Genomic DNA, 12,129 nt, shown 5'->3' with positions numbered 1-12,129 from the left:
GTATCCTACTGTAGTTATTAGTATTTAAGGACTACAGGTTAAAAAATAAAAGTGATAGTTTGATTTAATAGAGTTACTTCAAAAAAATGACTATTAAGATAGTAAAGAGTGACAATAATATATTAACAGCTTTGAAAGTGATGGGGAAATCATTTCTGGCTAATTTTTGTTTGCCTGTATTTTGGAAGATACATATATATGTCTCTATAAATCTCTTCGAATTACAGCGACCAAGAAACTACCCTACAGCTAAGTACACCTGCAAACTTTGTGATGTTTTAATTGAATCCATTGCATTTGCCCATAAGCATATCAAAGAGAAGAGGCACAAGAAAAACATTAAGGTAACTTTAATGTAACCCAAACAAATATGTTTTACTTTTCAGTTGTTTTTACTTGTCATCTTTTGACTTTCCTCTCTTTAAGACTGTGATATTAATAACATGACTATATTATTGAATTTATTTTAGCCAAAATACTTTACATTGGTCAGGTATGTTTTGCGGGACAGTCTTGTGAATTTCTTTCAGAACAGTATCAGGATGACTGAAGTCAATAATAGGACATAGGTATATGCCCTTATACCAGTCATAATAAAGCAAATAATTTGTCATTGCTGCTTTTAATGTTCTTTCCCTGCATTTTTTCCTAATTCCTGCCTTCTGTTATCACTTTATGTGCATAAAGAAGTATATATGTTTGATGAGATGAAGACTAACACAGCTAAGGTGAGAGGGAGAGCTGAGAAAAATAATTCCAGAGTATTCTACAGGGTGTTGTCTCAGTGAATGGTAGAAGGTAAAAACTGTGTGAGTCATTTTTAATCTCAATATTGATCTTAAAAGGAGAAGCAGGAGGAAGAGTTGCTCACTACGTTACCCCCGCCTACACCCTCCCAGATAAATGCAATTGGTATTGCCATTGACAAAGTGGTACAGGAGTTTGGCTTACACAATGAGAACTTGGAACAGAGACTAGAAATTAAACGTATCATGGAAAATGTGTTCCAACACAAGTTACCAGGTATTTTCTAGATTTGTTTTTCTATTTAGCTACCTAAAAGTACCTCATTCATTTTTCCTACGAGTAGCGATTTTCATCTAACAGAACTTGATTTGCCGTGTCCTGAAGCTCTTAGTTTTTTGTGTGTTTTTGTTTCTCCTGGCTTTTCCCTAAGGTAACAAAGACTTTTACGTGCATTGTCTTTAAACCTGTTTTCACTGTGAATTTCATTGTACACAGGTACTTTAAATGCCCCATATTATTGGGGCACTGTGAATCCCTTGTGCATATATTTGTTTACTTTCCTGTGTCTTTAAATTGACATAATATTTTGAGTTAAGAAGTACATTTGAGTAATTTTCAGGTTAGATGTACCAGAAAAGTTCTGTTTAACTACTTTTCAAAAGAATTGCAACATCTATAATGAGCTCTGAAAACTATTTTGTAATAGATCTTGTGTGCTGTTGGTTAATTTTCCAAGTTTTCCCCGTGGAGCCAGAGAAAACTATTTTGTAGAAAGCTCCACAAGTGATTCTGACCCACAGTGAGAGTTGGAATCACTATTCAGAATTTATCACCATATCACCCATAGAACTATTTGTTCTACTGAAAAATCATTCATATAGTACATCATTCATGCTTCTGTATACTTTCATAAAAATAAAGGGCAGATATCTGTTCGTTTCATCATTTCTGTGTCTCATCCTTTACATTGTAGATAAGTTCCTGAAAAGGCATATGTAATTTCAATAATTTTTGCCATAGATTTCCATTGTAAAACTGAATGTACTTTGTCACGGAAGACTATTAAAACTCAAAGAAATCACTTGATTTAACAAACCTTAAAAACCCCACAAAAAAAAATCCCTTGATGAGAAGGAATAATTTTTTGGCACAATGGTAGTAAACAGTAAAACTTAGCAGGGAAAATGCTGTATGTAAATATAGGCAGGACACACACACACACACACACACACACACACACACACACACACCACTTCGTCTGAAGAGCGAATTGCTTATTGCCTGGCATTTTAAGTTAATATCAGTGATATAATTATTTTCAAAAGTTTTCTGAAATAGAGTATATTATGTTAAGGGCTTTTTTGTTCATAATGAGTATTCCTACTGAAAAGTAACCTTATGCTGAAGGTCATTTTTATGGTTATTTTACTGAACATGATCTTTATAGTAAATTACACTTATGCATGTTTTCTAAAAGGTAAAATGTTTCCATTAACTCTTTAATATACTATCAAGTTTATAGATCTGAGACAAAGTTAGGCAGCCCTTTTTGACTTTCACATTGTAAAAATCATTGCAAATAGTATTTTCTGCACAAAATGAAAAGTAATAATTTAGAAATTTTTTTAGACATGTTTTACACTTGACATGAAAAGAGTGGCTGTTAAGCTAAACCACAGACAGTATAGCCTTCCCTGTTACATAAAATAAAAATGAAGACAACAGCAGACAGTCAACGATTCCTTTTAGTTTGATTATGCCAGACTTGAATACTGTCTTTCTTTCATGTGTAGTTTTAATTGGTGATTCCATTCCTGAAATAGCAGTGTTTTGTTATGACTTTTGAGAAATTTCACTTTATTTATGACTTACTTAATTTTTTTTTTTTCAGATTGTTCTCTGAGATTATATGGGTCATCCTGTAGCAGATTAGGTTTCAGAAATTCAGATGTAAACATCGACATTCAATTTCCAGCCATTGTAAGTACAAAATGAAATGTTGGAATTTTCACAGAGTGGTATGGAAATTCTTTTTTTCAAATATGAGCTATGTATTGATATGTTTTAGATATTTGAAGATAGTGTAAATGTATTGGTGGCAGCTTTTTTTTTCCTAAAATTTCAAGTTTTATGCTCTTCTGCCTACCTTAATGGGGCTTTTTAGATTCTGTTATCTTAAGAAGGTTAAATTATCTTGGTAAAGTCAACTTTTCTAACATCAGAGAATTTCAGATTTTAAACCGTGTGTATATGTAAACATTTTTGACCCAAAAGCTCAACTTGCTCCTGAGTTTCCTCTTCTATACATCTACTTCGTTAAAGAATTGTGCTTTTAAAGAACCACACCTAGCCTGGATTTCTGGTTTAATGTAATTTAAAAAGATGTTGATGATTCAGAATTTTGAACCTGGAAGGCACTTTCATAGATTATCTATTTATCTGTTGGTGGTTCCCCAGGCCAGGTTGCAGATGGCTTATGCCCATTTGCCTGGGTTGCTAGTTAATAAAGAAGGTTCCTGTGGAGGTTCCTCAAAAAATTAAAAATAGATCTACCCTATGACCTGGCAATAGCACTGCTAAGAATTTACCCAAGAGATATAGGAGTGCTGATGCATAGGGACACTTGTACCCCAATGTTTATAGCTGCATTTTCAACAATAGCCAAATTATGGGAAGAGCCTAAATGTCCATAAACTGACGAATGGATAAAGAAGATGTGGTTTATATATACAATGGAATACTACTTGGTAATGAGAAAGAGTGAAATCTGGCCATTTGTAGCAATGTGGATGGAACTAGAGGGTATTAAGCTAAGTGAAGTAAGTCAGGCAGAGAAAGACAGATACCATATGTTTTCACTCATATGTGGATCCCCTCCCCAGGGGGGAGGGGAAGTAGGAAATAAAAGATACAGAGAGGGAGGGAGGCAAACCATAAGAGACTCTGAAATACTGAGAACAAACTGAGGGTTGATGGGGGATGGGGGAGAGGGGAAAGTGGGTGATGGGCATTGAGGAGGGCACCTGTTGGGATGAGCACTGAGTGTTGTATGGAAACCAATTTGACAATAAATTATATTTAATTAAAAAATAAATAAAAATAAAGGGAAGCACCCTATATGTCTATTTTACAACCACTCCTTTCTTGCCGTCCCTAACTGCTATAGCTACATAGTCAACTGACCAATAGATTCTACTCTTCCTTTAACCTTAAATTCTGATGAGTAATTTACCAGTATAGTGGTTATTTTAGTCTCCTCATTCATTTAGCAAATATTCACTGAGTCCATGTTGTATGCCAGGAACTATACTAGATTCCAGAGGACAAAACAGGTAGGATTTCTCCCTCATGGAACTCATAGCTGGTGGAGGAGATAAGTAATTACATCTATACGATTGATTGTAATGAGAGCTATGCAGGGGAACAAGGTTCTGTGACAGAAAAGAACAAGAGATGTGTAGATCCAGTAGTCATGAAGGTCCCCTTTGAAGTTAGGCTCTAAATGATGACTAAGAGTGGAGAAGTGAAAGGGTAAGTGTTTGGGGCAGAGGAAGCAGCGTTTGCAAACACCCTAAATCAGTATGGGTGTGACCTATTCAAGTTGCTGAAGGGATGATTGTATAGCCAAGGTGGAGGGACCAAGAGAAAGAAGCAGCATTAAGGTAGGATAGACTAGAGCCCAACATGCTGGATCTGTGGGCCGTGGGAAAGTTGCACTGTGACCTAAGGGCAATAAGAACCCATTGAGAGTTTTAAGGAGAGGCATGACTAGGTCTGATTTATGACGTTAAGTGGTTTTGGTTCCTATGCGGAGCAAGGATTGGAGAGAGGCAGGGCTGAAGAAGTCTTCTAGAGGAGAGGTGATATTAACAGTTTCATGTCTTTGATATTTGCTGTGAGGCCGATTACCTCAGGAATGAGTTAATCAGGAGTTAACTGTGTAACTGGTCTCTTGCCCTCATCTGGTGCTCATCTCTCATGCCTCTGTTGTGTGCACATAGCATGATTAATTTCTTTACTTGGGTAGCAGTGTGCTTTCTAATTTGGAAAGGTCTTTGGATAACTTCAGATGACTGTATTATCTCAGTGAGATAGAAGTATATATGGATTCGTGATGTATTCATTGATTTGTTTCCTAGATGTCTCAGCCAGATGTTCTCTTACTTGTTCAAGAATGTTTAAAGAACAGCGGTAAGGCCAAACTCTTCCCATATTTTGCTCTTAATTGTTTTATTTTCTCCGTAATTTAGATATATCTTATTTGTCAGATGTTGAAAATAGGAAGTCATGTGTCTTTTAATTATTTCTCTGGGTAATATCCAAACAGAAAACCAAAGCAAATGCCCATGAATTATTAGCTAGTTGGGAGTCCTGCTAATTGCTCTACAATGCAAAATAACCGTTTTGTAAGTAAAGTTTTTAGCTTGCTGATAATGTCACAATTTGTAAAGATTGAGTCCTAAACCCAGACTAAAAAGGTGCAAAATACGTAAAATTTACTCTTGAGGGCAAAACTAAAGTGTGATCTGCTTTATTCTTTCACTTAATGCTTTATAGACGATAAACAGATGCAACCCAACTCTGATTAATAACTCAGCAAACACTTGTTCCCGGTTAGGGTTACTAGTCATCCGGAGTAATGTCCAGCTTAGGACTTTGAGTTTTTAATGCTCTCCGTAGGCCTCATTAAACTGTCTCATCTCAATTAGTCTTTCCCATCCTTCTTTTTTGGTTGACTGAAACATTTAAACATTTCTTCTTACTTCAGCCAAGATGTACTTTGAGCCCAGATATTTTAGTAGTTTTTGCAGCAATTTTGTTTTCCAGTGTCCTGTCCACATTTCAAATTACCTGATCCACATAACACTTACCTGTCCTGACCCAGTAATGTAGTCATTTCTAATCAAACGTGAATTTTGCGAAATGAAGGTTTTAAGTTAATGTGATTACTTGATTATTGTACATAATACTGTTCTCCTTTTTAAGTCATCTCAGCTTTATTTCATAATCATCTTTCAAAAGGCTGAACAGATTAAGTCACAACTTGTACTTTATCTAGTTCTGCTTTTAAACAAGATTTAATTAACCTACTTAATATTTTTTTCTTCTTTCCTCAGAGTCTTTTGTTGATGTTGACGCAGACTTCCATGCTAGGGTACCAGTGGTGGTGTGCAGAGAAAAGCAAAGGTCTCCATTTCTTTAAGCTGTTTATATATTAAATAGAAACTTGCCAGAAGCACGTGTACTTTATTATCTTCATGTCCAGTTTCTAGAATAACAGGCTTCTTATGTGGTTAATTTCACAGGCTCACTATTAGCATTCTCTCTATACTTTTGGCATTTGATGCAGGAGGAAAAGGTGTTTTATTTTAAGAAGAAGAGAATTATTTGAAAGGAAGTATAGGGAGGAAGCATCTTGACCCATTTGGTTTCAGTATAAAACAACTTTATCAAATCATCACTTGATCGAGCCACCTCACATTGCCATCCTTTTCAGCAGCATTTTTAGCAGCGCTGAATAACAATTAGTGTGACTTCCCCCGTGTGTCTCTTCCTCCATCTGGAAGCATTATCACCACGTTAAATGGATGGTTTGTAGGCTGTAATGAGTCTTCATTAGGCAGATTCCTCCAACTCTTGGGAAAACACTCTTATTCTTACAAAGATGAATCCATACTCTCATTTGAAACATCTTACAGTATTTTCCTTATTTTCATTTCCCCTCAGAAATAGTTTTAGTATATGAAAATACAAAGTTCTAGTTCTGAAAAATAAAATTCGCTCAGAGAGTAGCTGCCCTATCTTTTTCTTAATGCAATGGCCTAAATAACCCATAAAGATTTAGTATTTAATTTTCATTTTGAAGATCTTTATTATCAGTATAAATTAGTTGTCAGCATTTAAAAGATACCTGATACCTGCATAACACTTTTTATCCTTCTCTTTTTCTCTCCCATCCCACCCTTTACCCCACCAGTGGTCTTCTTTGTAAAGTGAGTGCAGGAAATGAAAATGCTTGTCTGACAACAAACCATTTAACTGCCCTTGGAAAACTTGAATCAAAGCTGGTTCCTTTGGTGATTGCATTTAGGTACTGGGCAAAGGTAGGTTTGAGTTCTTTAAATGCACAAATACATACTATGTATGCATAAACAGTATGCTTTGATTTTTGCATGGTTAATTTAATCTTAAATGTTTGGATGCATATTTATAGACATGAAGGGAATAGGCATCTGAGTATTGGAACAGAAATTTAATGTCTACGGAAAGGAAAATTTAGTATTTCTATTTCACTATAACAGTATTGCTCAAAAGATCAAAATGATTTATAGTGCTTATTAAAAATCAGATTTATAGGTCAAATCCCAGAGGATATGGTCCAAGAATTTACATTCTAACTAGTTTCCCAAGGTGATTGTTAGGCACAGGAAAGTTTGAGGTAAACCTTCTCATACCATTTCCAATAATGTACCCAGAGACTCCAGAAAGGGAAGCCACTCTCTCGTCGTGCTTACATTTCTATAATGTTTTAAATATGACATCTCAATATTTATTAAGCATTTAGTATTTCCTTAAAACATAAGGTCCCATCATGATTATAAAATGGAGATTCTGGGTAGGTGCTTTGTAGAGAAAAGCCAAAGCTTTACTAATTAAGATATGACAGTAACAGTAGGTAGTCCCTGCTGCCCCAGTCCGGGATAAACAGGGGACTGCTTTACCCTTAACCGAGTGAGTTGATAATTACAATATGCCATCCTTTGAAAGCTGCTTCCTGCTTCATCCCTAAGTAGGCTATGCTCTTAAATTGTTTTTCCTGTTAGTGCTAATGAATTTGCCTACATTCTCTCCCCAATCATCTTTTTGACCAATGCGTGAATTTTCAAGGCAGTAGCTTCGGATGAGGGGACCACTAAACTGAGCAGAGCCAGTTGGCTTGTACTTGGGATTGAACTGTCATTTTGATTACTTTAATAAGTGGGTTTTTAAAAAATATTTATTTATTTTGATAGAGAGCGTGCATGAGTGGGGGAGGGGCAGAGAGAGAATCCCAAGCAGACTCCACTCTGCCAGCACAGAGCCTGGGGCTCAAACTCACCAGCTGTGAGATCATGACCCTGAGCTGAAGTCAAGAGTTGGATGCTTAACTGACTGAGCCAACCAGGAACCCCATGATTTCATATATAAGTGTTTTCACCAAGTGAGCGGATTTGCCGTGGGTGTCAAAAAATGAAATAACACGGGCACCTGGGTGTTTCAGTCGGTTGAGTGTCTCACTGTTGATCTTGGCTCAAGTCATGATCTCAGGGTTGGTTGGTGAGTTCAAGCCCCACATCTGGCTCTGTGCTGACAGTGTGGAGCCTGCTTGGGATTCTCTTTGCCGCTCCCCAACTTGTGCACACATGTGCACATGCTCTTTCTCTCAAAATAAATAAAGTTTTTTAAAAAATGAAATAACAAATATTAGTTTAATTAACGAGATTAAAATTTGAAGTTGCCACTCAACCACAGTAAGTGGTTGCTTCAAAAGTATGAGGAAGTTTTATTTTTTGTCATTGTGGTGTTCTATTCTGAGAAGTAAACCATCTAACACACAGGAATGAAGTTACACGTTTGTTTGGTTGGGTTTTTTTAATGTTTATTTATTTTTGAGAGACAGTGCAAGTGAAAGAGGGGCAGAGAGAAGAGGACAGGATCTGAAGCAGGCCCTGTCCCGACAGCAGCGAGTCCAGTGTGGGGCTCAAACTCACGAACCACAGGATCAGAACCTGAGCCAAAGTCAGACACTCAAGCGACTGAGCCACCCACGTGTCCCGAAGTTAGAGGTGTTAGAAAAAATTGTGTAAATAATACGTTGATAGAAAAGAACGTTTACTCTTTTTTCTCTCATTTGTAGCTTTGCAGTATAGATCACCCTGAAGAAGGAGGTTTGCCACCATATGTGTTCGCCCTGATGGCCATTTTCTTTCTGCAACAGAGGAAAGAACCCCTTCTGCCTGTTTATCTAGGATCATGGGTATAACATTTTTTTGCTTATATATGTGATAGTGATTTTATTACAGGGCCACAGTTGCTTACGCATAATTTCAAAATCTAAAAACCTAACCAGAACTGACATGAATTTATTTTTCCTCCTAGTCTGAACATTCATGCCTCTCACTGCTGAAATATTAATGTATTTGGCTACAAGATGCTGGCCTATACTCTGCTAGGGGTAGCAATAGTTCTCTAAACTGAGAACCCTCTTAATTTGTGAAACACACATGAGCCTAAGGGTTTTAAACAAGAGAATGTCAACCAGAATTAAATTTATCCTTTGGTACATACTTCCTTTGAGTATGACTAGATACTTGAATTTACAAATCACCTCCAGACAGACTGCATGAAGTGTTTGGTTGCTGTAACTTTCTGTTTCTAGTCTTTCAGCCCTCTGCATTCCCCATTCCCTGTGAAACAAAAGGAAAGAGTTGAGATTGCTGGCTGTACTGCAAGATGCAGAGCATTGTCACCACTTGAATAATATTTTCGTGTTTAAGATGATTCAGAATTCAGTGATGTGGCCACTCTTTCCTGCATAAATTAAGGTTGAATTGGTTTATTCAAATAGGATTTAAGGAGAAACTGTCTCAAAGTCAAGATACCGTTCCTCATCCTCTTGGAAACCTCACTTTTAAACCCTAAGTGTTTATCTTGAGAACATCTTATATGTACACTTACTGTATAAAAAGTCTCCCTTGGTGAAAAGCTTATTTGAGCATATTTGGTATTTTAACCACTTTTCTTCCTACTGTACCCAGGATTCTCATCATTTAAGGAGAGTATGTTCTACGGCAGTAGCTCTTACCTATGGGTACATAGCAAAAATGTATGATTATAGGGAAAAGTTTTTTCTTTGTACTTAACAGATTGAGAATTAAACAAGGACCTGCTGGGTCCTAGGAACAAAGACTAAAGTAGAATGAGCCCCTTGTAAATGGTCCCGGAGAGGGATCGCAGTCGGCTCTGTGTCCCAGTGGACTGAAGGGCCCTCTCTTTGTGCTTGTACTGAACTGAAAGGACGCAGGGTCCCAGCGGGTGTCTGCTAGACTGCTCTCCTGGTGGAGCGAAGAGAGAACAGTCATCCCTTAGGCGATAAAGAACCCTTTCCATCAGACCCAGAGGGGAGTCTGTCTCTGAAGTTTTTCTCTCATGTTAGTCCAGTAGAGACAGGACGTTAGGATGCAACCAAACCAGTTAGACTCTTGAGAGCACATTGTATGGGTTCCCATACTCACTATTGTCTTGGTGAGATATGCCTTTCCTTGGGTCCTGGTCACCTCTGAGTAGTCCTCTCACTGCTGTGAGGATGCAGGAAAAAGGATGTTTCTATTCTGGTAAGGGGATTCTCCTCAGGATTTACTTAAGACTACAGTAGTATCAATATACCCTTTTCTGTGGCCAGTATATTACATCCTAGGCAGTGATACTGGAAATTCTCTATGGTGACACTGAATTTGATTGTGATTATACCATTTGTTCATTTAAGATTTAATGAGAGAAACAGGTATGTGGTGGTCAAACATGGATTGAATTCTATGAATCAAATAAGGCACACTCTACTGCTTGAACCAAAATGATCTGCAGTTTTCAATGTTTTAAGCTAGTCAATTGCCAGTACTAGAGTCTTACCAATGCTAGAAGCTTCTGCTAGAGTCACAGAAATATAAAGCAAGTGAAGGTAAAGAAGTTAATTTCAGTCCCTTATTGGTGCCAGAAATTCTACATCATTATTTTTGTAGAAAATCCATTGAAGATTTCTAAATTATGTGGATGAAAGTATCTAAACTGTTCATTCCTTCACAGTCTTTAAAACACTATGTAGGTTTGTCATTGTATTTGGCCCTGAAAGGAATACACAGATGAATAAGACAAAATTCTCCATGAAGAAGTTTAGAATATCCTACCTCTGTGCCCTAATCTGTCTCCTCAGAAATTCTTCAGCCATTCTCTCCCAACCTATGCAGACCTCTTCCATGTTGGGGGCTGTCCTCGCTGACCTCTTAACTTCCATGTATTGTTAGTAGACCTTGATTTGACTAAAAGTTGAAATCATAGTGAATAATGACTGATGAATAGGTTTAACCTTGTCTGCTCATCATCTTTTGTCCACTACAATAACATCTTATTAGTCTCCTAGTAAATATTGTTTGGGATCAGTCTTGTTTTGGGTTATATAGGCTTAGCCTTTAGCAAACAGTCCTTTACACATGAAGGATGCCAGGTAACAAATGTAATGGAAAGAAGAGTAGTTTAAAGTTTGATAGCCCTACAATTCCTCCAGCTCTTGTTATTTATACATATCCCTGTGACCTCCAGCAATTTATTTTCTCTGAGCCTCAGAGTCCTTATCTGAAAAATTCTGAAATGAGACCATGAATGTAAAGCTCCTAAAACAAAGTAGGAGAACAAATGTAGTCCTTTTCTCCCTCAATAGAAAGTCAGGTTCTACTTATGAAACGGAGGCATGAACTCCTAAGCAAGTGATCCGTGTATAAGTAACAGCTATAAATTCTCAACAAAATGCCAAAAAAAAAAACCCCAACAACGCGAACGCTCTGGAGACTGAACAAGTGCAAGCCGACTTTGGAGAGAAGTCAGACCTTGGAGCAGGTGGCCAACACAGAGCGAGTGTCCGTTTTTTCTGTGGCTTTACCCCTAAAGGCAGCTCTGCGAGAAAAACCAGTCCCCTTTCTGGCAAGAGGAATTAGGGCTACCAGATAAAGGGGAAGAACCCAGAAGGGAAAGATATTAGAAGTGGAACCCTTAACTCTGTGTATAAAATCAACTCGTCTCTAACTTCTGAACCGGTCCAGTCAGTTGGATTAACGAGCTTGGATGTCATCACTCTATACTCAGAAAAAAAGGGGGAAAAAAAACAAAAAAAAACTAAACAAAGTGAAAATCAACAGCTCTTCTTAGATCCATCAGAGAATTGAGGTCACAGGGAAAACCATTGCCCAAAAAATTGGAGAGACAGGCAAATAGAGCAAATTATAACTTATCAGAGCAGGAGGCCAGGAATGGAGCCTATACCAGGGTAGGAAGCCTTAGACTATGGCTCTGGAGGCTCAGTATGGACAAGCTTGAGCGTGAAAAATAACAGGGAGCCCCAGTCTTAGGGGACCCCCAACAATTTTACAGGTTTTACCTCCAGGAACCCTCACCAGCTTCTCAGGGTGAAGATCCAAGAAAAATCCCCTCGTGCTTTGGCCGGGTGAGAGAAAAAGTCGCAATTTTAAAGTATGCCCAGAGCATTCTGTTCTTCTAAACAAGCTTGCCTTCAAGGAAAACTTTTAACCAGGGCTTAACTGACCTGGAGGAAAGAGTACCTAACTCCAGCCC

At 37.6% G+C, this 12,129-nt stretch overlaps 1 protein-coding gene across 8 annotated transcripts in view; it reads left to right on the top strand.

Annotated features, from left to right (window-relative positions):
• TUT7 (terminal uridylyl transferase 7) overlaps positions 1-12,129 on the top strand; it is a 61,058-nt gene that overhangs the window by 7,187 nt on the left and 41,742 nt on the right. For all 8 annotated transcript variants that reach the window (XM_019423499.2, XM_019423500.2, XM_019423492.2 and 5 more), the window contains exons 4-10: positions 228-344; positions 846-1,023; positions 2,639-2,727; positions 4,887-4,938; positions 5,865-5,934; positions 6,725-6,851; positions 8,645-8,764. In XM_019423499.2, coding sequence (XP_019279044.2) covers positions 228-344; positions 846-1,023; positions 2,639-2,727; positions 4,887-4,938; positions 5,865-5,934; positions 6,725-6,851; positions 8,645-8,764 — 753 coding nt within the window. The remainder of the gene's footprint in view (positions 1-227; positions 345-845; positions 1,024-2,638; positions 2,728-4,886; positions 4,939-5,864; positions 5,935-6,724; positions 6,852-8,644; positions 8,765-12,129) is intronic.

This window comes from Panthera pardus, unplaced genomic scaffold (assembly GCF_024362965.1).
Source record: "Panthera pardus isolate Hobbes unplaced genomic scaffold, ASM2436296v1 HiC_scaffold_20, whole genome shotgun sequence".
In the NCBI taxonomy this organism is placed as follows: domain Eukaryota; kingdom Metazoa; phylum Chordata; class Mammalia; order Carnivora; family Felidae; genus Panthera; species Panthera pardus.
This window is presented reverse-complemented; position numbering and strand designations above follow the sequence as displayed.